Source organism: Poromitra crassiceps, assembly GCF_964638095.1.
Source record: "Poromitra crassiceps genome assembly, chromosome: 13".
Lineage (NCBI taxonomy): Eukaryota > Metazoa > Chordata > Actinopteri > Beryciformes > Melamphaidae > Poromitra > Poromitra crassiceps.
This window is the reverse complement of record NC_139644.1, coordinates 17508790-17532394: the sequence shown is the minus strand read 5'-3', so window position 1 is coordinate 17532394 and position 23605 is coordinate 17508790. Positions and strand designations below refer to the sequence as shown.

The window sequence follows — 23605 nt, the reverse complement described above, 5'->3', positions numbered from 1 at the left end:
ATACATGCAGTAGCGGCCGGCCACTAGAGGGCGCCAGGGCGCCGCCCCACCTACTTTATCCACATGAAGAAGAGGGAAATAAAACGTTATAGGCTACATATACGGTATATATATTTTTTATGAGCGAGGTGAATATTAGATAGTGAGTATATAATCTGCAATAAATATGTAGATTCATAATTATCTACATGTGTACTGTTTTTGGGTCAATATTTTCTTGCACCGAATTGCCACGGACGCCGTCCGCGGACTTCCGGTTTACTTCGCAAGTATGGAATTTGATTTTTAGTATTTTCCAAGTATGGAAAAAGGAAAAGAGTATGGGAAACTATTTGTTTCCAGACTATTGTCTATTGTAACTATCTGACTATTCGTTTTTCGAAATAATACAATTTTGAATTTATACAAAATAAATTGATAATACAAGTGTTTTATCATCGTATCAGAATGTAACATACATGTTAACAGTTGGATTTTAAAACCATTTTAAATTAGTTACATAATAAACATTTAGCTCTATTCCCAACAGAGTCAAAATACACCGATTTGTCACGCTCCCTCGGCGTCCTTACTGCCAACGTGAAAGGTAATATGTCGAAGGACCGTCTGAAGGTCACCCCAGTGGTCTCTTGACATAACAGTCTGAGGTTTAAGTAGGTCAAAGTTGCACTAGGGAGGAGGGGTGGGAGTGGCGGACCTGTTCGAGACCTGGTTCAAATCCCGACCCATAACCCTAATCACAACCAAGTTTCTTTGTTGTAAACCTAACCATTGTTTTACTTACCATACCTAAACCTAGGGCTAGGCAATAATTCAATATTATCGTTTATCATCTTTAAGTGGAATAATATTGTGATGATATGAAGATATTTTAATATCATGACACATCTCTGATGTCTAAATTGATGATGAAAAGCAAATTTTCCATATTGCCCAGCCCTACATCTCACATGTGGCTTTGACTTACAACTGAACATTTTGCCCACTTGTAGAAAATACAGACATATATATATACAGTATAGAGCAGGCGAGGCCACGCAGACACAGCAGCCGAGCTGCCGGTGAGGCTGCGCTCGGGCCTGGAACCCTAGTCTAAAACAATCTCAATAAGACTGCATGATTCTCAGTTTCTAAATTCAAAGCTACTGCAATCATTTGGACCTTGATTTATCTTAGATTGTTTCATGTAGGCTAATGGTAACAGAATCCATGGGCATTTTTCCATGTGTTTGCATACCATCAAGGTCCAATTTGTAAGATTCCTCCACAACAATACACAAACACAAAGTCACAAAGTTTTGGTACAACTGTTGCTCAAAGATTGTTTAAATAATCAGACTGCATCCATCTTTAAGTCAGTGGGCCACACCTTATAGAATAACACGGTGTTTATCTCTATGGGATATAGACAGTATAGAGATAAGCACTGTGCCTATCTCTATGGGATTTAGATTGCATAGAGATGAAGGGATGGTTATGGTATAACCCAGGTTTCCTGAGGGGAGACTTCTCTCCCTCATCAATTCCATAATCCAGTTCGAAGTTCGACTTCCCATGCATGAAAACTAACCAAAATGCACAAAGGTCCAGTCCCATGCCAAACGTCTTTGACGCAAATTTGGGGCCAATAGTCCTAACGGTGGCACTACAGCGACCGTCTAAAGTTTCAAACTTTGAAAATTCTTAAAAAATCAGGCATACATGCTACGGCTTTGCAACTTTCACCGAAATGTGGGCCCAAATGAGGAGAAACTTGTGTACAATGCAACCTATGGCCAATTATGAAGTCTAAAGACCGCAAAACTGCAAAAACCGTAAAACTAATTAAACCCTACTCCTCCCACATTTTCTCTTCAAATGACACCAAACTTCAGCATCTGCATCGTTAGACTGTCCTACACAAAAGTATCAAACAGATTTTCGATTGGTCAAAAATTGAGCCCACAGTGCATCAAAACGTTGAATTCTGCCCCCATGTATAGCCTAATTTCCTTAATTACCTAGGGCAATTAGGTTGTATTTGTGATGTCATCAGTCACTCAAGCAATTGTGATGCCATCACTGATGTCACTCGAGCAATTTTGATGTCATAATAGCTCAAAGCCTTGAGACTTGCCCGGCCACGACTCATTGCTGCGCAGCAGCTATAATTATTATTATTACTCTAATTAGAAGTGCAATACAAACTAAAGGAAGATTGTTATGCCTATTTCCACTGTTATTCAAATACAAATAACTTTGCTGTCTCAAAGAGGACAGATGAAAGTTCAGTCTGTGCACATCTCAGTTAGAACTCACAACCTCTCTCTCTGAAGGCAGCTGACATACACAGTGAACCACAAAGGCACTGCCATTGATGCTGTATTTCTCTCTGTATGACTTTTGAAGTGGCTGGCTATAGGTCAAAAGGATATATTTGAGCTTTTTGTCAATTTAGAAATAGTTAAGTAGCTAATCTGTGGGCACTTCTCTTTCCTCTGGCTGTCCATTCAAAACTGACTGAGACTCGAACCCACAACCTCAAAAGCCATTGAGGGCTCAATACTGCTGGGCAGCAAGCTAACCCTCTGTGCCACCAGGTCAGACCTCTTAAGACTGGTTTTCTCAGTGGTTTTCACTCTTTCCTCTGGCTGTTGCCATTCAAAATTGACTGAGGGGTGGGCTGACTGTCTGTAGGAGGCGCTCTGTGAGCCAGTGTGTTTCCAGCCATGTTAAAGAGATGGGAGACCGGTTTGCGGAAAAACATTTCTCCTCCATCGGGAACCGACACTCTGTCTCTGTCTGTCTCTGTCTGCAGAGACAGAGAAACAGCTGCTCATCCCGCTGAGCTGTTCCTCAGGTATTAGCATCTGATTTCTCCAAGTTTTCATACTGTTGTGTCAATAAACTCAATTAAGAGGCAGATTTTAGCTGGCATTGCGCTTTTTTGTAGGCTATTATATTTTATTTCATATATCATACATGTACATTGTCAATTTAATGCTTTATTTTACAAAGTAGTTTGAACTACTTTTTCTGCGTAGCTTGTAGTTTCCTAAACTACATTTCTCCCAGGGTAGCTTTGCTGTAGTTTCAACTACTTCAATGGTGAAGTGGTTGGTAGCTTCCTAAGCTATGCTTTAAAGCTGGCAGTTAATGGGTACTGAGTCATTACTTAATTATGACCTGGTCATTAGTTACTCTTATACTGAGTAGTTATGAATACTGAATCATTAGTTATTTGTTACTTGACCATTAGTTACTCTTTTTGTGTACCCTATTGTAAAGTGGTGCAGCATACTCAGTAGTTTATGAGTACTGAATCATTACCTGTCCATTTGTTAGTGAAAGTGAAAGATCATATATTTAACAAATAAACACTCTCTCCAGGCGAGATTTGAACCCTCAGCTGGTAGAACAACTATGCATCTGTAGAGCCTGAGACTACGTAAGTATTATGTTCTATCCACATACTACTTTCTGTTCAAGTACTTATCATTTTGAAGATATATTCCACCCAAATACTACCTTCTCTCCAAATACTTATAGTTTTAAAGGTATATTCCATCCAAATACTACTTCATGTCCAAGTACTTAGGTATGTTTCAGCCAAATACTACTTCTGTCTAAGTAGGCTACTTGTGTTTTAAAGCACAGAATATACCTTCAAAACTATAAGTACTTGGACAGAAAGTAGTATTTGCGTGGAATATACCTTCAAAACTATAATACTTGGTCTCCGGCTCTACAGATCCATAGTATGGCTCTACCGACTAAGCTGTGTTAACACGCTGGGTAGCTCAGTTGATAGAGAACCGGACTTACACCCTTTGGGTCTGAGGGTTCAAATCTCACCTAGAACAAGTCTGGAATTGATTAAGTATAAGTATATGATGTTTCACTTTATATTAGGGTACACAAAAAGAGTAACTAATGGACAGGTAATGAGTAAGTACTCATAAACTACTCAGTATGATGCACCACTTTACAATAGGGTACACAAAAGAGTAACTTTATACAGGAAGTAATGAGTAACTAACAATTAACTACTATACTCACAAACTGACCATTGACTAACCCTTAACTAATGAGTAATTACTCTACTAAGGAACTAACAACTAATCATGAACTAATAATTAATTACCGGTACTATACTCACAATGTGACCTTAACTAATGATTAACTAACTCATATATTAACTAACTGACATTTATTAATCATTAACGAACAATTAACTACTCTACTTTTCAGACATGCAGTGAACTCACAAACATGAGAATACTATGAATATCACGTATACAAAGCGTCAACCTGTGCAGCGCAGGTCTAGATTTTAAATTAGTAATACAAAAAATTTATTTTGCGTAATGCTAGACAGATTTATGGATCTTTAAAAACATATTTTTAATAACTAGGCATCTCGCGCGCTCGATGCCTAGGCTCGCCCGCTATGCAGGCTCGCCCATTCCTGCAGCTCGCCGAGCTGGCCCTGCAGCTCGCATTCGCAGCTGTCATCAGTGACATCATCACTGAACTATATAGCCTCGTGTGAGTGAGTGAATTGATGACATCACTGATGATGTCATCAGTGGGCCAGACAGACAGACAGACAGACAGACAGACAGACAGACAGACAGACAGAGCCCTTGCTCCCTTATATATTTATATAGATAGATAGATAGATAGATATAGATAGATATATAGATAGATATAGATAGATAGATAGATAGATAGATAGATAGATAGATAGATAGATAGATAGAAGATAGCCAAAAACAGTGTAAATTCCAAAACATTTCCAAAACACACTGTTAATTCCAAAGCTTCTCCAGCCCTAGAAAATAGCTTTTCAAATTCCATAACCTTTCCAGGAATGTCATGACTGTGGGAACCCTGTTATTATTTTATTTATTTAATTGCAATGTGATGAATGTTATTTATATCTATGTATTTGTTTATTTTGATTGTGCCCTATTACACAGGTACACACATATGAAAACATTATGAAAATAGGATTAACAAAAAGCATGATTGGAGAGATAATTCAACGTATTTTGCTAATATAATAATTGAACAAGTTTAAATAAAAGGTGTGAGTTTTACAGAAATGAAGGCTCTGTTGAACTTTGAGCAAGTGAAATAAGAGATTAGTTTTGTCCACGAAAAGTAAAGCAAGGCAGGCATCTGCTGGCCATCTGCGGGATTGCACTCTTCTCTCTCTCCCTCTCTAGACTGCAGCACTGTGGACAAAACGGATACATTCATTTCACGTTGATCCACTCAGGAAAGGTTTGGTTAGACATGCATGTTCTGGGATGAAAAGCTGTGGGAAAATTGTTCAACCTACTTTATAACCAAAGACGCAAAGCTGTGCAAGACTTTATTTTTAAATGCAGACTCTATTTCATATTTTTCTACTTCTTCTTCTTCTACTTCCACCTCTCGTGTTTAGCATGTTCCGCATGGTCTTTAATCAGACCTTTCTTACCTCATGTTTTTATCCAACACTGTCGAGTGGTTAGTCTGTGAACGATGGTGAGATGGGCTATGAAAAGAGAGACAGGGATAGATGGATGGAGCAAATAGGCTAGAGGGAGAGAGAGAGAGGGAGAGAGGAATACAAGATGATATCAGATGAGTGGAGGGAAAGGGTCTAGCGTGCAACACACTGATCAGAAATAGCTATGAATATTAGGCTGCCCACTACGTTCTTAAATAAAGGGACAATCCCAATGGCCAAGGGCTATAGACCAAATCAGCGGGATGTTTACATTTACTTCCGGGTACCCCTGAGGTCCACACATTATAATGGCGGTGGACGGCACAAACTGACGTGTTGAAGACAAAAACAGACAAAGAAGACAAAAATGGTTCGTCCGTGTTGTGTTGTTGTTTAATATCATTCATAACAACACTTTCACTAACGTTAGTGGAGACCAGACTAGCTAATTTACCTGTTGGACCAGACTAGAGTAGACTTGAAGCTAAATTAAATTGACGTGGCGTCAGTAGCTCTGTCTGTACCAGGCTCTTTCTCGCCGAGAAGAGTCGCCGAGAAGAGCCTGGTGACGCGAGGTTACTCTGTCTGTAACGTAAAAAAACAGCGAGTTTGACAGACAAACAAACGTTATTAGCTAGCTAACACTACATAAAACAAACACAGAAGAAAGGCTAGATACGTCGGACAAGCATGTTTACCAACCGTTTAACCATTTAAATTGAAAGTAGTCGGCCGAAAACAACGAGAGGGTTTGACAGCATTTATTTGACAACACGCACATTTAAACCTGCCGCCTTCCCCAAGTGGTACCCGGAAGTAAATTTGTTTACATGGTGACGTCACGGTGATTTGGTCAAGACCAAATCAGCGGGATGTTTACATTTACTTCCGGGTACCCCTGAGGTCCACACATTATAATGGCGGTGGACGGCACAAACTGACGTGTTGAAGACAAAAACAGACAAAGAAGACAAAAATGGTTCGTCCGTGTTGTGTTGTTGTTTAATATCATTCATAACAACACTTTCACTAACGTTAGTGGAGACCAGACTAGCTAATTTACCTGTTGGACCAGACTAGAGTAGACTTGAAGCTAAATTAAATTGACGTGGCGTCAGTAGCTCTGTCTGTACCAGGCTCTTTCTCGCCGAGAAGAGTCGCCGAGAAGAGCCTGGTGACGCGAGGTTACTCTGTCTGTAACGTAAAAAAACAGCGAGTTTGACAGACAAACAAACGTTATTAGCTAGCTAACACTACATAAAACAAACACAGAAGAAAGGCTAGATACGTCGGACAAGCATGTTTACCAACCGTTTAACCATTTAAATTGAAAGTAGTCGGCCGAAAACAACGAGAGGGTTTGACAGCATTTATTTGACAACACGCACATTTAAACCTGCCGCCTTCCCCAAGTGGTACCCGGAAGTAAATTTGTTTACATGGTGACGTCACGGTGATTTGGTCTATAGTGGGGCTCAAAACAGCACCTATAGGTCGCTTCCGGAAAGAAGCGCCAAAATTGGCACAAATACTCCTTGTGGACTGTTATTTTGATAAAAGTAACTGGCCACGCAGAAATTTTATTTTTTTCCAAGATGGCTGCCATTTCAGCCATTTTTACCATAGGATTTCACTGTCCAGGGCGATTTTGATGATTCTGGTGTCAAATGACAGGTTTTTAACTATGGAAATTTCAAAATTATACATCAGAAATGATTTGTATATCTCCTTTTGCCATTTACTCTGCATATATTTTCAAAGTAATGTGAAAATATGCATAAACAACAGTATTTTAGAGATTTAGTATTTTAGAGTAAATGGTAAAAGGAGATATACAAATTATTTCTGATGTATAATTTTGAAATTTCCATAGTTAAAAACCTGTCATTTGACACCAGAATCATCAAAATCGCCCTGGACAGTGAAATCCTATGGTAAAATTAGCAGAAATGGCAGCCATCTTTAAAATGGCAGCCATTTTGAAATTTTTATGGAATAAATCTGGCTTCTCTGTGGTCATAAATGTATGGTTTGATAACAAGATCATTCATATTCTACCCAAAGTTGCCCCCAAAATAGTGTTTTTGGGGCGGGAAATGGCGGCCATCTTGGAAAGATCGAGATTTCTGCGTGGCCAGTTACTTTTATCAAAATAACAATCCACAAGGAGTATTTGTGCAAATTTTGGCGCTTCTTTCCGGAAGCGACCTATTTTACATTGAAAGTGCATTTTTTGAGCCCCACTACTAGCGTGCACTCCTTATACCCCGGGTTGAAGTAGTAGTTTCTGAAGAAGGTCGTGTGAGACCGAAACGTCAATAAATAAATCTATCCTTCTGGGAGACATCTTGTTCAGCAGAGTGCGGACTCTACTCTTCTTCTGAAGTAGTAGTGCTACCTCCCCTATGCTGTGTCCCATGCTGTCCCATGGTTAGTGTAGTATGGGTGTTATGAATTATCAGCTTTTACTTTACATATTTTACTTTTCCACTTCCCCTCCTCACTTGGTTCACTTCCTTTCTCTCACTTATTTCTTTAGCTTTACACCTCACTGATTACTTATGATGTTCACCTGTTGGTCCCTTCCCTGATTGCCCCACCTGGGTTCCCTCACTCATTATTTAGAGTCTGCACTCCCCTCAATCACTTCCTTGCATGGGGCGGCCAGAGCACAAGCAACACGGGTAAGCCTTATGTTTTATTCTGTTAGTCTTATTCTCTCATTAGTTATCCTTAATTGTTTACTCTGTTAACTTATTCTCTTCTAATTCATGTGGGTTAGGTATGTTTTTCTAATCATGTTTGTTTATTTGTGTTACAGACAAGGCAGCCCATGTGTGTTTCCCCCCCATGTGTTTCCCCCCTGTCAATCCATCAGCAAAATAAATACTTTCAACTTGTTCACAAAGAAGTTTCCTGGACAATCATTTCAAAACCTGCATTCTAACAGATGTACCCATGACGACAGTCTGCCACCACCACTAAAACTTCACACTTTATAATAATGGGGAATCGAACCCGGGTCTCATCTACAGTCTTTCCATCAAAGTCGAACACGCTAACGGCTAGCGGCTAACCAGTCGGCCAAGGAGACAATCCCACTTTCATTAATGTGTTAACCCGCCCCAAACCAGCAAATCTTCATTAATAGTGAAAAGTACCGTGATGTTGAAGAGCAATGAAGACGGATGAAGAAAATGTATTTTGCTACCTACCATGGTGACTTGTGAAATGTTTGATGGAGAATGCCATTCAGTTTAAGAATTAACGTTATTTCCATAGCTTCAGGCAGCCCAATCAGTGTACATAAACAACCCCCTCACAAAGCTAGGAACAGAACCAATAATCTAATCTGCACTGTCAAACCAGTGTACAGCCTGGAGCTGGAAATCAATGGGAGACTGACTTTGTGGCCTCATACAGTGTTTATCTGAGCTGTACACATAGCTAAGGTTAAGTGTCCTTACGTAGTTCTGAATTTTAGAAAACGTACACTGATTCCAATAACAATTATCCTGTCAACTCTCATACTCATGTTTTCCATCCTGGGCATCCTCCTTTCTCTTGTTTCTGGGAGTCAGATTTGAAACCTCACTATTCCAGCTCAAGCTCATCTCTGGCATAGGAATAATAAATAAAACATTTGAAACAAAGTTTATTCACCATTCCCCTTTCATTGAATGTCAGACCTGCAAAATCATGTAGAGTGAAAAAGGTGACAGGCAGGCACACATCCACTCAGAAATCATTCACTTCAGTGCCCTATTTAGGGATTAAAAAAAAAAAAGTGACTAGTTCGCAGTTGTGGAATGTGCATTTCTCAGAATACTACATCAACAGACATCTGTGAGATTACATCAGGAACTGGAGTTATACTGTAGTGGCAAGTTTGTTCACAATATTTAATTGAGACAGAAGGCCACCACTAGTTGTTTCAGCCTCACAAGGTGATGGTTGGGTTTCAGACACCCAGTGAAATATTTATTTTGGGCTAACTATAGATATGAGGGTAATACATATCACAAAACAGGGGACTGAAAAGGGAGACAAGAGCTTTATTTGTGACTCTAGAAGCAGTGTCAACGTAACACATACAAATGTGAAAATAGATACACTGAAGATGTAGAGTACATTATATGGAATGTTACATTTAGAATGGCTGGCTTAGATCACAATACAAACACAGAGACTAGACAATTCAATGATGGATGACAACACAATCTATTGCATTTGATCAAGATGTCAGCTCTGTCAAAGGGCATTGAGCTGCTGTATTGAGTTTGAAACAATATATTCAGGATAACAATAACAATTTCCCCACGTTATTACTTTGTTTTGCCTACATGTATGTATGCAGGTGGATTCCATTAGGCTGCATATTTTCTGGTCACATCCATCTGCAATTATTTGGAACTCAGTCATTACCAAATAAGAAAAGAGGGGGGGAAAGAACATAAACAACATCATAACATATTGCCTTGCCAGCAGGTAGTAGTATATCATATTCGTTATATCTCAATGTCTCAAATACATTGATGATAGAATTCAACATCAGCAGCTATAGGAAAGCCAAGAATCAGGCTCTGTTGCATGAGATGGACTGACTTACCCAACACATTTTCAATGAGATTCAAATTCACCTTCTCGTACAAGAAGACCTACTCTTTGTTTAGCTGTGCGATTTTAGAAACACTGTTTCTGCACAAACAGAAGGTGCCAGTACCGTATACAGGGAGAAATGGAACTCTTAGAGCCATAGCGAGCCAGGCAGCTTTTGTTGCGGGCCTGTTGCAGCCACAGCGCTATGCAGTCATCTTTCTCTGGGTCCATAAGCCCATAGCTGTAGGTGGTCCACTTGGTGCAAGGCTGAGTCTCCTTAACTGGCTACACCAATCCTCACCCTTGCAGGAATGTCAACCCTCCACTTTAAAACAAACCCCGAACATAGAAGTCTATTCCCTTGTCAATGCAATCGTATGGCCAAATGGGTGAAATGAAAACCATTCCTCAAAGACCACAATGAGAGGTAGGGTGACTGTCTTTTAGTCATTGGTCATTCTCACAGCCAAAGTGATTTCCGTCGTGATTTCCCCCCTCCGACACACCTCCTTTATTATATGTGGAGGTGGTTGGCAGGGTGCTGATCCTAGAGGGCGCTGCTGCGTTCACGTTGGGTCGGTGCAGCAGCGTCTGCTTCTTCATGTGAGTGCCAATGGGGAGTCGCCGCCTCAGAGGTCTTCATCTTCCAGGAAGTGGGTCCTCTGCAGCACCTTCACATGGCGCTCGTAGATTTTGAGGGCGGGGCCGAGTCGGATAGACAAACCGGTCAACACGTCACTGCGCTGCATTAGGAGGAGGGACTTCCCGTCAATCTCCTGTTAGGGGGCAGGAAAAGAATGTCAATGGATTAGTGTGCCAGGTAATCAACGGTTTATTTTTGTACCGTGCAACAGGTACATTTTAACTGCCTCTCTTTCAGACAGCAGTTTTCAGTGTGTAGATAGTGCCCTCTGTGGCAGCTTGTGGTAGTGCACTGACCTGCATTCGAAAAGCCACAGCCTGCTCCGGGAAGCCTGCAGCAGAGAAGTAACTGGCCACGTCTGCCACACTCCACTGCAACAAGTTCTGGCTCATCTTCTCCTTCTTCACAGAGCTGGAGGATGAACACATAAAAAAAAGAGACAGAAACTATGATCAGAGAATGAGTTTTCTTCAGCAAGTTATATCTCCCCTTTGTTGTTGACCTCTTCAAGCATTTTTTAGGCAACTTCTTGTCCAGGCGTGACTGTGATTGTTCAAACTGTTTGCCGCCTTATTATGTAGGGCAACTATTTACAAGAGCGGAGGAAGAAGAGGCTGAGAGATTTCTATTCTATTTCTAATACAGGAGAGATAGGTGTATCAAACCTTTGTGGAAGGGAGGGGAAAATGGTGAAAATCAATTATTTCATTTTAACAACAGGAAACTCACACTTCATCGCCTTTTCCGCCGTTCAGGAGACTCTCTTCAGCTGTCATGAAAGAGGCAATATCTATCTTCTTCTTGAATGTAGAACCTGTGACCAAGATGGAAGTTAACACTACGTTCAATTTGACATTTTATCACTTTACTAGCAGATGAAAGCCGTGTGTTGGCACAGCGTCTTTTTTGTGTGGTGTGGAAGAGGCACAGCCTTGAGCGATTTTTGTGAGGAGAGGCGGATGATAACGCCTGCTGCTAGCTTACCAGCTGCACGTAACGTAACGTTAGCACTTCTAGCAGTATTAGAACAAACAAGGCTTACCATACAATAATAATCCATACTGCCTTTGTGATCGCTGTCACAGTAACACGTAATTCAATGCTTAGCCGACAACGTCCTATTTTTTTTTTTTAATGTCTCTGCTTTTGAAAGCGCTCCACTTTGACGAAAAACAAAAACAAACAAACAAACAAAAACGCCAGCTGCAGCTCTTTTCTGGAGGGACCGCCTTCTGTGCACGTTGAGGATGCTTTCCGTAGCTTTTAATGAGGAAACGGTGCTGGAGGTGAAAAAAAGAAGCTAAGTGGATAAGATAAGATGTCTTATCAAGACAGAACTAGATAAGACCAACTTTAATGTCCGCGAAGGGAAATTTGTCTTGGGCAATAGTGCGACTACACACAGCTGCAATCACACACATTACATTTTGTCAACAGTAGTCAAACCGGCCGTGCACCCGAGTCTTCATCAGCTACAGCTACTTAACGAATGATTATAAATGAGCAGAGATGTAATGTAGCTCGTAAGTTACTTGCCCTGTGAGAATGCTTATAATTGGCTGCACAGTGTCCTTTAAATTTGTTTAATGTACAGTAAAACTAGGGACTTTTTGAACACCATTCTAAGCTAATATATTTGGTTTCTATTGATGTGCAAAGTTAAGACATTAAGTAAAAGACATGAGTATTTAAATACCTGCCTTGTCCACAGGGCTGTCGATTTGATCGTTACTTTCCACATCACATGATCAATCATGCATAGTACTTTTTTTTCTCACATCATCAAAGCATGGCTGTCTGGCTTGTGGCTCTGCATATCAATTATAGCACACCACCTTAGGTATTATACATTAAATGGACAACTGAACGGGAGATCACTTCATATGACTCAGTGCAAACAACTAGGGACGGAGGGAAGTTGTGTGTGTGTGTGTGTGTGTGTGTGTGTGTGTGTGTGTGTGTGTGTGTGAGAACCGTGATTCTACCTTCTTACTTAAAACATAACTCCTTTTTTTTCCTGTGGTTTTAAATGTGCAACTTTATCCCCTTCAACTTTATTGCGTTTTCTATTAGATTTGGCTCACGGCTAAGAGGTTACGGTCAGGGAGTGCTCATAGAGCATTCTTATGCATATGGCCTGCAGTGCATGTAGCATCCTTATGCCGGCCTGCTTTCAAAGGATGCTGGCAGGATTGTCATAATCATGCAAGTGACGCTTGAGCAACGCACAGGGTCAACAGTCTGTTATACCTGCCATTTTAAATAGCCAGCTGGTGTAAACAAACTAACAACAGGAGAAGAGAAGATAAGGCCGATCAATATTCAGGGTTTTCCCTGGAATTTTTGAGACAAACTTGGCAAAGGCTGGAGAATGTGCAATATGTGTAGCATACACAGTTTGACTAAGAGTGTTCAACAATTTCAACTTTCAACAAAGGTGGTGGCCAATAATACAAAGGTGGCACACCTTTGAGTTAGATAGGCAGGGGAACTGATATTATTTCAGCCAACTGTTGCTGCTATAGCTTTTGTGGCAGTTGTGCTCTCATGCACTGGTATTTCAAAAGAAGGACATAATCCCAGGCAAAATACAAAGAAATACTCCAGTAGGTCCGCCATGTCTACTGTGGATGTTGACACTGGTTGCTATAGTTCTGCTGATGCTATAGTTAGTTACACCTAAATGCATTCTGGACAGGGTTCCATCCTTATTATATAAAAGGGAGTAAGTGTGTTCTGCAAATTATTTTGGCTACACTTGCGCTATTGTGATGCCACTGATGATGTCATAGACGTGATGTCATAGACAATGATGTCACTGATGATGTCATAGACGATGATGTCACAATGTCTATGACATCATCAGTGATGTCACTCGAGCAATTGTAGTTTGTGACATCACTGATGATGTGAAGTTGCGCAATTGTGCGCTGCACATGCCAATAGAGCAGGCGAGGCCACGCAGCAGTCGAGCTGTGGGAGAGGCTGTGCAGCAGCCGAGCTGCAGGGCCAGCTTGGTGAGCTGCAGGGCGGGAAAGGCCGTGTAGCGCCGGAGCTAGCGAGCCCGCACAGCGGGCGAGCCTAGGATGCCTACTATGTTCAAAATTGCAATGGAAAACCAAAGGGTACCAGATCCTGTGCCAAACAATATCCAGGCCCAGCAGAGGTACAGTGTTGTTTACATCCGTAACTCTGTGTTAGCTGCTTGGTTGGAACTTGGACAGAAGAATAAAAATCTACAATTGGCTTCTCCGGCGTTAAAAGCAAATGTGTAAACACATTTCAGATTTTCATGAGGTTCATGGGAAGAAGAAACTTGATACGGGTCACACAATATGCAAGCTCTGCCACATGAAGGTTAGGTATTTTTTGGAATACTATGAATGCTCTCATCCCTTCTATGGGATTTCAAAACTGGAAATGTTATAATATGTTGCCTTGTTTACTGGCAAACAGAATATATTTTGAATTGTTGAAAGCCATCTCTAAATTTCTCATACATGTGATCCACCAAGAAGCACTTATTTCAATAAAATGATGTAAACTTTTAGAAAGTCTCAGCCCACTGTATTTATAGACCTTATTCGATTGACGTCACTCACGTACGGGCACGCCCACCGCCGCCATGTTCTCGACATAGCGCTGCAGCTCTTAAGTGACAACCTATGTGAGAGCAGCGTTTATAGGAAGCTAGCCGCCGTTACTGTTACCTGTATCGTTCCAATTGTGTTCGGATGGTGACCTGCGTTACACACGGCTGTAGTAATGACAGCAATAAAGTCCCCGTGGTTTGTTTCTATCTCTACCGTCCACAGACGTGAAGGGAACGAGACTGAGGATACGTCAGCACAGGAGATGTGTGGATAGTTAGGAGAGCCAGATGAAACTTTCTGACAGCTCCTCACAGCAAAGTCTGTTCACCTCGTTTTTTCTTTTGTTTATTATTACAGGCATTAACGGCAGCATACAAACAACAACTAGGTTTTTTTTATTGCTGTCATCACTATCGCTATTTTGTAATGGAACAGAAACGACAATAAGGCCGTTACTATAGTTGTCAGCTGCAGGACGGTATGTCAACAATATGGCGCCGTCCCCGGTTAGCAAATAAGGGGCCTGTACTACGAATGTTGGATAAAAAGATCCAGGATCTGTCCCTTGATCTGGTTTGTCTAAACCAGATCAGCTCGATTGTAGTTAACTTGTACTACGAACGTCGATTGGCACTCGTTAACGCGAACCAGGTTTTTCTAATCTAGCTGACAGCTCGTGCACATGAAAATGCCCGTGCACTGGAGCTCGTGCCCGCAAAAGAGGCGTGGTTTTTAACAACTGCCAATCACAGTGCAATATGGACTGCTCCAACTCTGACAGCGCCAGACACGCCTATTTCCTCATTTATTGAAACCGCAAATACAAATCTGCGTTGGATATTAATTATTACTGTTCCCGAATGACTGTCTAAAGTGACCACTTTTATCCACACCAGTAATTTCTTTGAAGAGCGGTTTCGTAGGCTATCTACAGCTCTCTATCTACAGTCTTTTGTGGAAGCAATGTGTAATCTATCTCAGTCCAAAATCCGTATGTATAGACCATTTAGGCTCAATGAATAATAATGATCTCATGTGTTTAGTCGCACTGATTGAATAATTCCTATAGGCTAATCAATAAAAAAAAGAATGATAATAAAATAAAATAAATGCTTCTGAACTGAATTGACACGGTACGTGCGGGCATAGATTTCATTTATAAAAAATAGCCTATTTCGTGGTCACATATAGGCTATAGGCTATTGTCAGCAGAGTCGCATATCTCCATATTTCATATAATGATGCTGGAAATATGAAGTTCAATCACATCATACAGGCCAAAAGCAACACAGTTGCAGCTGCAAAATGCAGGAGTAGCCTAGATATGAATCATCTTAATATGGGATCGCCTGTGTGCAGGTGATCCCATATTAAATTGCTTAGATGTAGTAGGCTATTCTAGCATGTAGGCTATGACCATTTCAATTCCAACCCAACGTCAGTCTCAGGCTCAGCTCCGTTGCGCACACGGCACCGTGCGCTTTGGAGACGTTTATGTAACCTTTTTATGCCGGTTTAGTGATATTTCTCCACTCACTATTCAGCTGCAATCGATCGGCGGGGTCAAACAACGTATCTAGGCTACTTGAGAGCACAAAAATGAATATATAAAAACATATTCCAAAGTGGTAAGTAGGGCTTAATTAAAATGTAGCCTGCAACAAGTGCAAGGCTTTAGTCCTTGATTAATTCAAAATTACAATTCGTGCTCCTTCCTTGATGGGAAACTAGTCCAGAAAGGGGTTGGCCATTTTTCCAAACTGCTGATTCGATTGGTTCGTGGGCGGTGTATCTAAGGTCTAATCTTATCCTTGCAACTTAACCTGCTGTGGACCAGGTTAAGTGTGAAGCATAAGTTGCTATGGAAATATATGTCGGTAAGAAGTTAACTTGCTTTGTAGTACGGCTAAACCAGGTTTAAACCTGAAGTTACCTCGCTAAACCACTAATCTTGCTTTGTAGTACAGGCCCAAGGTCTATTGTATGTATTTTCTATTTCTAACCCTAACACTACCTTTATTCTTTTTACTATGTATATGGTGTATCACATGATCAGTCAGGTGACCCCTGTCAGGTGACCCCTGTAAAGGTATTTGAGGGTGTGTCTCTGCACTTGTTTCATGTCTGAGGAAGGCCTTTCCCCAGAATGTCACACACTTTGTGGTGATTCCAATAAATGGTGGGAGCAGCAGTAACCAGTTTGGGGACTGTATTTTGTTGTTCTCAGCCCACTGTGTCACTGCTGCCAGGAAGGGTGAAGTGCATCGATGCCTTCTGTCACCCCAGCAACACACATCTACTTTGGGCCTATTTATTTATTGAAATAGTTCAGTGAAAAGCTTTATGGTTTTGTGGGTCTATGTGTCTTATGCGGTCGTCTAATGGAAACAGAAAAATCACACTTTACTGAACTGAACATTGTGATGCATTGTCAATTGTAGACCTAAGGATGAATTGACTCTAATCAGAAGATATGTATAATAATAATTAATAATGTATATGTAGTGAAGACTTTGAGAGAATTTAATACAAGGTATTATGTGTATTTATTGCGAAATGGAAGTTATATATTGACATGTATGATTCTAGTGAATAAATTCCAGTGGGAAACATGCTGTGTTCACTTCTAGAGAATTTTTTTTGTTTTGTTTAGAGGAGTACAGAGCCCTAATAGAGCTTCGACACACAGTACAAGGACAATCACCTGAAGCTCAATATCAGCAAAACCAATGAGCTTGTGGTGGACTACCAGAGGAACAGGAGGCCACGCCCCCTGTTCTGGCTGTCATCCAGGGACAGGAAATGAAGAGGGTGGACTCATACGTATCTTGGGCTCCAAAATCAATATAACCAATGTGATTATTAGGTCAACGTAAAGGATTTTGGTGTCTGTAAAAGTAAGTAACAGCACTTCCACCGTTTTTGTAGAATGACCCAAGATAATTTTCTCAGCTACAGTGGTAAGCAAAACAATATGATGTCACAGTCAAGTTGTCCTTTGGAACTTTTGGATATATAAAATCTCATCACTTCATAATTTTATCTTATTAGACATTTGTGTTTAATTTAGTCATAATTAGCATATGAATTATTGCGTTATGGCCAAAAATGTATTTTGTGAGGTCACAGTGACCTGACCTTTGACCACCAAATTGTAATCAGTTCATCCTTGAGTCCAAGTGGATGTTTGTGGCAGATATTCAGGAAATTCCCTCAAGGCGTTTCTCAGATAGCACGTTCACAAGAATGGGACGGACGGACATTTTGAAACCTAATGTTTCCGGCAGAGGCGTAACAAGGCACGCGCATCCTGACTACAGTGCAGGTCACGCAGACAGACCTGCTGCAATCACAAACGAGTCTGCACACCTGCAACGCTCCCTTTTGCAGAATTACCACAGCATGGCCACTTTTGGAGCCATCATGCTCTTCATCAGACATGTTAAGAATGTTAAGAGCTGCAGCTCTCAGCCCCGACGCTGTCACTGTAATGAGCAACCTGCGCGGAGAAGGTAGCAGGAGACGCTCATAAAGCATTCGAAAAATCTGAGCAGCCTTCAAGGAATACACTAGTAAAAGGTCAAGTAGCAGCCAAGAGGGCCTCTGAAACATAAGTTGTCGCCTGTGAATGCCCTTAACATTTGTGTGTTTTATGAGAAGCCATTCCCAATACGAGAGTAATACATCTGTTCATGCTAGAATACAATAAAGCCCACATTATGACATTTACACAGCCGGCCGCTTTTTAAAACGCAAAAAAGGGTGAAAGAGGTGAGGAGGAGTTCTAACTCACAATTGTCAGACGGCAGAGACAGTGTCTGTGGTCTTCTGTCAGACATCTTCCTGGTCTCGTCCTGCTGGCCAGACCGAGGGAATGAAGAAGACATACTGTACATGAACATTTCTGGTAGGGAGTGATGAAAGGTAAAATAGAAGCCAGAAAGAGAGAGAGAGAGAGAGAGACATGTGGGATCGGCCAATTACCAGTCTTGCTCCATAGTCTGGGACCAACTGGTCAGGAGAGAGGCCACTATCCTCTGTCCTGCCTCCATCTTCTTTCTTCACACTGGTCATCACAGCGCACGGGCTGCTGGTTACAGGCGGCTCTGCTGGCTTCATGGCCACTGATAATACAGAGAGTCAACCAAGTCAGCCAACTGTATCACACACACACACCAACATAACCCATACTGGTCAACTTCACTTCAAATCTAATCACTCATATTAGGAGCGAGAGTCTGCACTAATTCTAGTGCTAATTCACCTTTAAAGTTATCTAAATCATTAGTCTAAATTGTGAAAACCATCAAAAACAAATGCAAGGTGAAGTGAGGATGTTTAAGTTGGTGTACTATTGTATGGGTGGTTAAGCATGCATCACCGGTACAACAAACTGGTGAATGAGTGCATTTTTTAACAGTAGAAGGTTTAATATACAAACTGCAAATGTGTGCACATGAGCCATGGAAATTTAGTACTTTTCTCCTACAGCTCACATGAAGCAAAGTATTTCTACTTTCGACCGGTATGTCACCCAGCAATTAATCATCTCCAGTAGTTGGCTCAGAGCTCCCATCCCTATTTCATATACTAGCCAGTGCAAAAGCTAAGCACAAATCTTACACTTGAAACGACATGAGAGTGCTCCATTCGCCTATATGCGGAGTGTGCATAATAGACAGTGTCTGGCCGGTTGTGAATACCTTTGTCGCGCTGCATTCCTGGGTGCTGGGGCTCTGCTGGGCAGACGGCAGCGTCGTAAGCCCAGTCATTGTGTATGAGGGCCCTGGGGCTGGAGGGGGGCAAGGAGCTGGGCCTCTCACTAGCCTTCTGGGCAGGGACGCAGTCCAGACCGGGGCCGGGCCGAGAGCCGGAGGGAGAGCAGGGGGCAGAGACGGCCTGGTCCGGAGCACACTGCACAGCAGCATCCTCATAGGTGCGGCCAGGAGAGGGCCCGTCCTGCCCATCCCGGCTCTCATCCGCCCCCTCCTCATTACTGTCTGTGTCCATAACCATAGAGCCATCTGCCTGCAAAACAGGAGCAACACAACATTTCTAACCATTGGATTTGATAGGAGCCTATAAGCAGTGCCTAATCTATGTTTGGATCAACACGTGCATGGGTCACAACAAGCTGGGGGGAGGGGAACAGATAAAACGCCTTTCATTCTGTGGGAGCGAGTCCAGGGGCGTAGTGGAGGGTAAACGCAAGTAAACACAATTTACCCACCTCTTTGAAATGAGGCAAAGAGTTTATTCACATATTTCAGATCAACTGTATCAATCAATGGGGGGAAACAAGGTGGGTAAACTACTACCGGTAACTCACCTTGGTTAGTTTACCCACCTCTGTATTTACCACTATACACCCCTGAGCAAGTCCACCATTGGAAAATCAAGTCCATTAGATATGACAACGCGTATTATAATCATTAATGCTGATACGAATGGCTGATGCACTATAATTTATTCACGCCTGTACTGAAAACAGATCGGATAGATGCATTTCTGATGCAACTTGGATAATAAAAGCTTTATTTCGACCGCAAAACCCCTAAGCCTAGCAAGGTAGCAGGGGATTTCTGTCATGTACTAATTGCAGGCTGAGTGTGTCACATGAAACACGCTCCTACAGATGTCGCAATTTGACCGCTGTGTGGTGGTAAATAATTGCCAATGTCTAGTCCCTCTCTCGGCGGTACACACAGCGTTCAACAATCTGTGAGCCCGTCGACCACAATCGAGTTTTCCACACACAATCAAACACTGAAATCAAATGCGATCTGCTTGCATGCAACTGCTAGTTCTTCTAGTACGACAAACACTCAATGCATTGGCTGGGGGGTTGTCGATGGTTCTCGGAGTAAAAAACGAGCTTGTGTGCGACTGCGTGTCCAACACCCAGCCGAGTGCAAGAGCGCAACTAAGCCCGCCCCGCTCCTCTGGAAAAAAGCCGCTTGTAGACTATGGCATTTCGCCATCGGACTAGATAGCACATAACTTTCGTTGAGATAACGTACTGCAACAGACAGATCCGCGGTATCCGTCGTTATTCATGCGCCCATCCAGAATTCGGATTAGCGGCTCTCATAGAAAAAAAAACTACCGGTGTGCCCGGTGCGTCCCCTGCCTGTCTACAGGCCTACTTGAATGTTAATTCTAACACAGGAGCATAGGGCCGAGGGAGGGGAGGCTTTCTCTCTCCCCAAGTGCGCATGGAGTTGAGGAGCCGCGCCATTGTCCCTCTGGCCTTTACGGAGCGCCTCTTCGGGCTGGGGCCGCGGCACGCACATCAATGTGGCGAATGCCTTTCCGAGCGGAGCAGCCGGTGCTGCCTCGACGGCAAACCTTTGACTTTGCACCGCCACCGGGTCAACGTTTAACCAGCGACGGAACAAAAAAAGACTATTGCGAATGCGTTCATTGTCGGACACGTCCTTGTCTCACGCTGCCTGCTTCTATCCCCTTTTCTCATGAAATGTGAACGACTACCGCCCACAAACACCCAGTACAAAGTATTCAAACTGGGTTGCCCATGCACATGCTCATTTGGGTAACGATGCACACACGTTTCGGAGAATAAAGTCAATTTGATCCTCGGCAGCTTCATCCGAATCGGACAGGCGCATCCGCGGAAGCTATAGCGCTGGACGGACAGTTTGCTGCCGTGGTCACTTATCCCGGGCCTGTATCCGTGCGCAGTACTGTAGCCCATGCTCCCATATTATCAACAAATATCAGAGGAAAACCTGAGAAGTGATGCCATTGCTGTACGGGCCGGGGAAAGGCCAAAACATCACTAAACATTAGCCGCGATCGGAGCTTGACACTGTCCGATAATGGACCTAGGAGTTCGACTCGGAATGTTTTATGCGGACTAGTCCATCGCACGAAAAACAAACGTATTTTGCATAAACGAACTACAGATACATTCATTACAAGTACTTCTGCATTGTTAGCAGCTATTTGATTGCGGTTTACAGAGGGGGAAATGATGATGGGCATATCGGAAAGTAGACAGAAGGGGGGTGAAATCTCGCCCGGGCAGGCAGCAATATAATGTTTGGTAGAGCCTTTCCTAACGTTAGGTAACGGTTATGTTTTTGATTGGGACGATCGACCTCGTTTTCCCCAGAAACACCCCCAGACCAACAACGTCCCACCGTCTCGCACATCCGCGGTACTGTTTGGGAGACTTTTCCACCCCCCTTCACAATCACCCACTCCCAGCAGTGGCAAGTTAACCAGAATAACACATACGATTTCGGGTCATAACTTTCAGAATAAAAGCGTATATGGCGAGCACGTGTCCAAATTGCATTCGCATTTTAAAAAGAATCACTTTACTTCCGGTCTCACCCCCTCTCTCTTGCTGACTTGACGGAGCTCCCCCTCCTCCCCACCCCACCCCTCAACGCCGAGTTTGGGGCTTGAAAAGCGCTTTCGGGCTGCTCATAATGGAGGCTCGGGGTTGTTGCGGACGGACAGGACGATGCAACTTTACCCGTGTGCATCGCTTGTTCATAACCGCCGTCGGGTTTAAAGTGGTTTTCAAACGGCACCCTCCTGTAAAACAGTACACGCACTGCACGCGCACCTTCCGTCGGTGTGTTTTTTTCTCCGCCTCGGTAGGCAGCGCTCGAGCGAGGTCCAACCGCCGCTCCCCGTATGTCTGCGGCAGTTTTGGGTGCACTTGCAATCACTCCCCTCACCACTCCCCGTGTTCAGACAAAACGGGTTACACACAGCCCGCCCCGTGCGGCCCCTGTTTACCAACTGTTAGTTTGGTATAGTGTGATGAACATGTGACAATGATTCGCTGACGTGTTAACATTACCTCCAAATCCTCCATCTCCTCGTCTTGGTCAACGGGACCGAGTGCGCTGTCCCCGTTGCTCAAGTCAGAATGACTGGTAGCTTCTTCCACCGCGCTCCTGCTTCTCGCAGCAGCAGCGGTCGTGGTTAACGTTGCATCGTCTTTTTTCCTGCTTCTCCTCTGGACCTTGGCGGCGTTTCGGTACGAAATGGAGCCCTTGTAGTTAACTTTGAGCACGGTTTGCTCCTGGATCAGTTTCTCCAGTTCTGCGCAGGTTCGCTCGTGCGGGGACCCGTGTCGTCTCCGGACCATTCGGCAAATCCTCTCCAAGTCCGGCCGGGCTTTCCGCGACCGCAGTGAGTCGATAGTGTCCAAAATCCATTCGCGGTACTTGGAATCAGACATGTTTTTTTGCTCGGTCGGTGCGATTGCCTTTTCTTTTTTCCTTGTTTTTTTTTTTTTACCTAGTGCGTCAACCTTGTACAGACGGTGTTTTTCGTGAGCTGCGGTCCGAGCCCCGGCTGCTGAGAAGCGGAAACCTTGCTGCCTGTACGCCTGCCTGCGTTTGCGTGTGCGCTTAAGGTAGACCGCCGGAGATCGAATAAAAAGTTTCGCCACAAGGGTGATTTAAGGTGGAAATTGACGCACCCGGGGAGCGAGCGAGCGCGCGCGCGCTCAGGGTTTTTCGCGTGGTGTGGCAGTTCGCCTCATGGGCTGGAAAGGCCTACCAGTACCCGCCCTACCGAAACTATAAGCAGTCAAGTCAACAAGCAGCAATACGCTTCTACGGGAGGACCTAGATCGTTATGATCCATTCTTTCTGACTTTGTTGTGTCAAGTTGAACAACTTTATTGATACGCGGACACATAGCCTACATTTTGCACACAAAACAAGACCCAACTCAAATACCCCTAAGAACGAGGCTACTACACTACACTAATCCTAAAAACATTCTACACAAATGATCAGTAAGCTACAATTCCCTATAGGTATGTTTAGTGACAAGATCAAAAGGATAGTGAATCACTATCTCTCTATATTGAGTGCCACAGCTTTATGTCCCTAAATAAAGTAAGCCTATAATCAATCTGACTGCAGACTGAAATCCAAATAGTGCTCTTATTTTGTAGTGCATAAAATCTGGCAGTAGATTTGGAATGGGGTGCTGAAATCTGGTTGGTAATTGATCCCCTACTGTGACAGGAGGAACACAGCACTGCATCATTCAGCTGCACCCGCCCACCTCTTGAGATGCTCATAACAGACAGACAGGACTGTTAAAATACAGCAACCACCACCACCTACAAACAAGTAGCCTATGTTCCTCTGATCTGGCAATGAGGGCAGCAATGGTAAATCTCCCTTTTAAGCACTTTGGGATTGAACATGTCACAAACAAAATGCATTTTTAGTACTTGTGCGTTTACATGTGAGGGGCTTGATTGTAATCTGTGAGATGAAGTGAGAGCTTACA

The 23605-nt window shown here is 42.9% G+C and overlaps 1 protein-coding gene across 2 annotated transcripts; it reads right to left on the bottom strand.

Annotated features, from left to right (window-relative positions):
* Nucleotides 1-9526: 9526 nt before the first annotated feature.
* samd1a (sterile alpha motif domain containing 1a) lies at nt 9527-22612 on the bottom strand. 2 transcript variants are annotated; one of them, XM_083648948.1, is made up of 7 exons: nt 22152-22612; nt 19018-19342; nt 18299-18438; nt 18108-18171; nt 11451-11535; nt 11018-11132; nt 9527-10854 (listed from the first exon to the last, which is right to left on the bottom strand). In XM_083648948.1, exons 1-7 carry the CDS (start codon nt 22533-22535, stop codon nt 10708-10710), a joined length of 1260 nt encoding a protein of 419 aa, XP_083505074.1. In that variant the 5' UTR covers nt 22536-22612; the 3' UTR covers nt 9527-10707. The 2 variants fall into 2 exon arrangements, with proteins under 2 accessions (XP_083505074.1, XP_083505075.1); XM_083648949.1 differs by having other exon boundaries at nt 18108-18168.
* Between the last annotated feature and the right edge of the window lie 993 nt (nt 22613-23605).

Bases quoted from the DNA above. Each gene is read 5' to 3' on its own strand.
- samd1a (XM_083648948.1), bottom strand. From the start codon at position 22,535: ATGTCTGATTCCAAGTACCGCGAATGGATTTTGGACACTATCGACTCA. The intron at 18,439-19,017 runs GTATTCACAACC...CTGTATTATCAG, and splicing joins AGGAATGCAGCGCGACAAAG to TGGCCATGAAGCCAGCAGAG. The intron at 11,536-18,107 runs GTGAGTTAGAAC...TCTTGGTCACAG, and splicing joins GTCTCTGCCGTCTGACAATT to GTTCTACATTCAAGAAGAAG.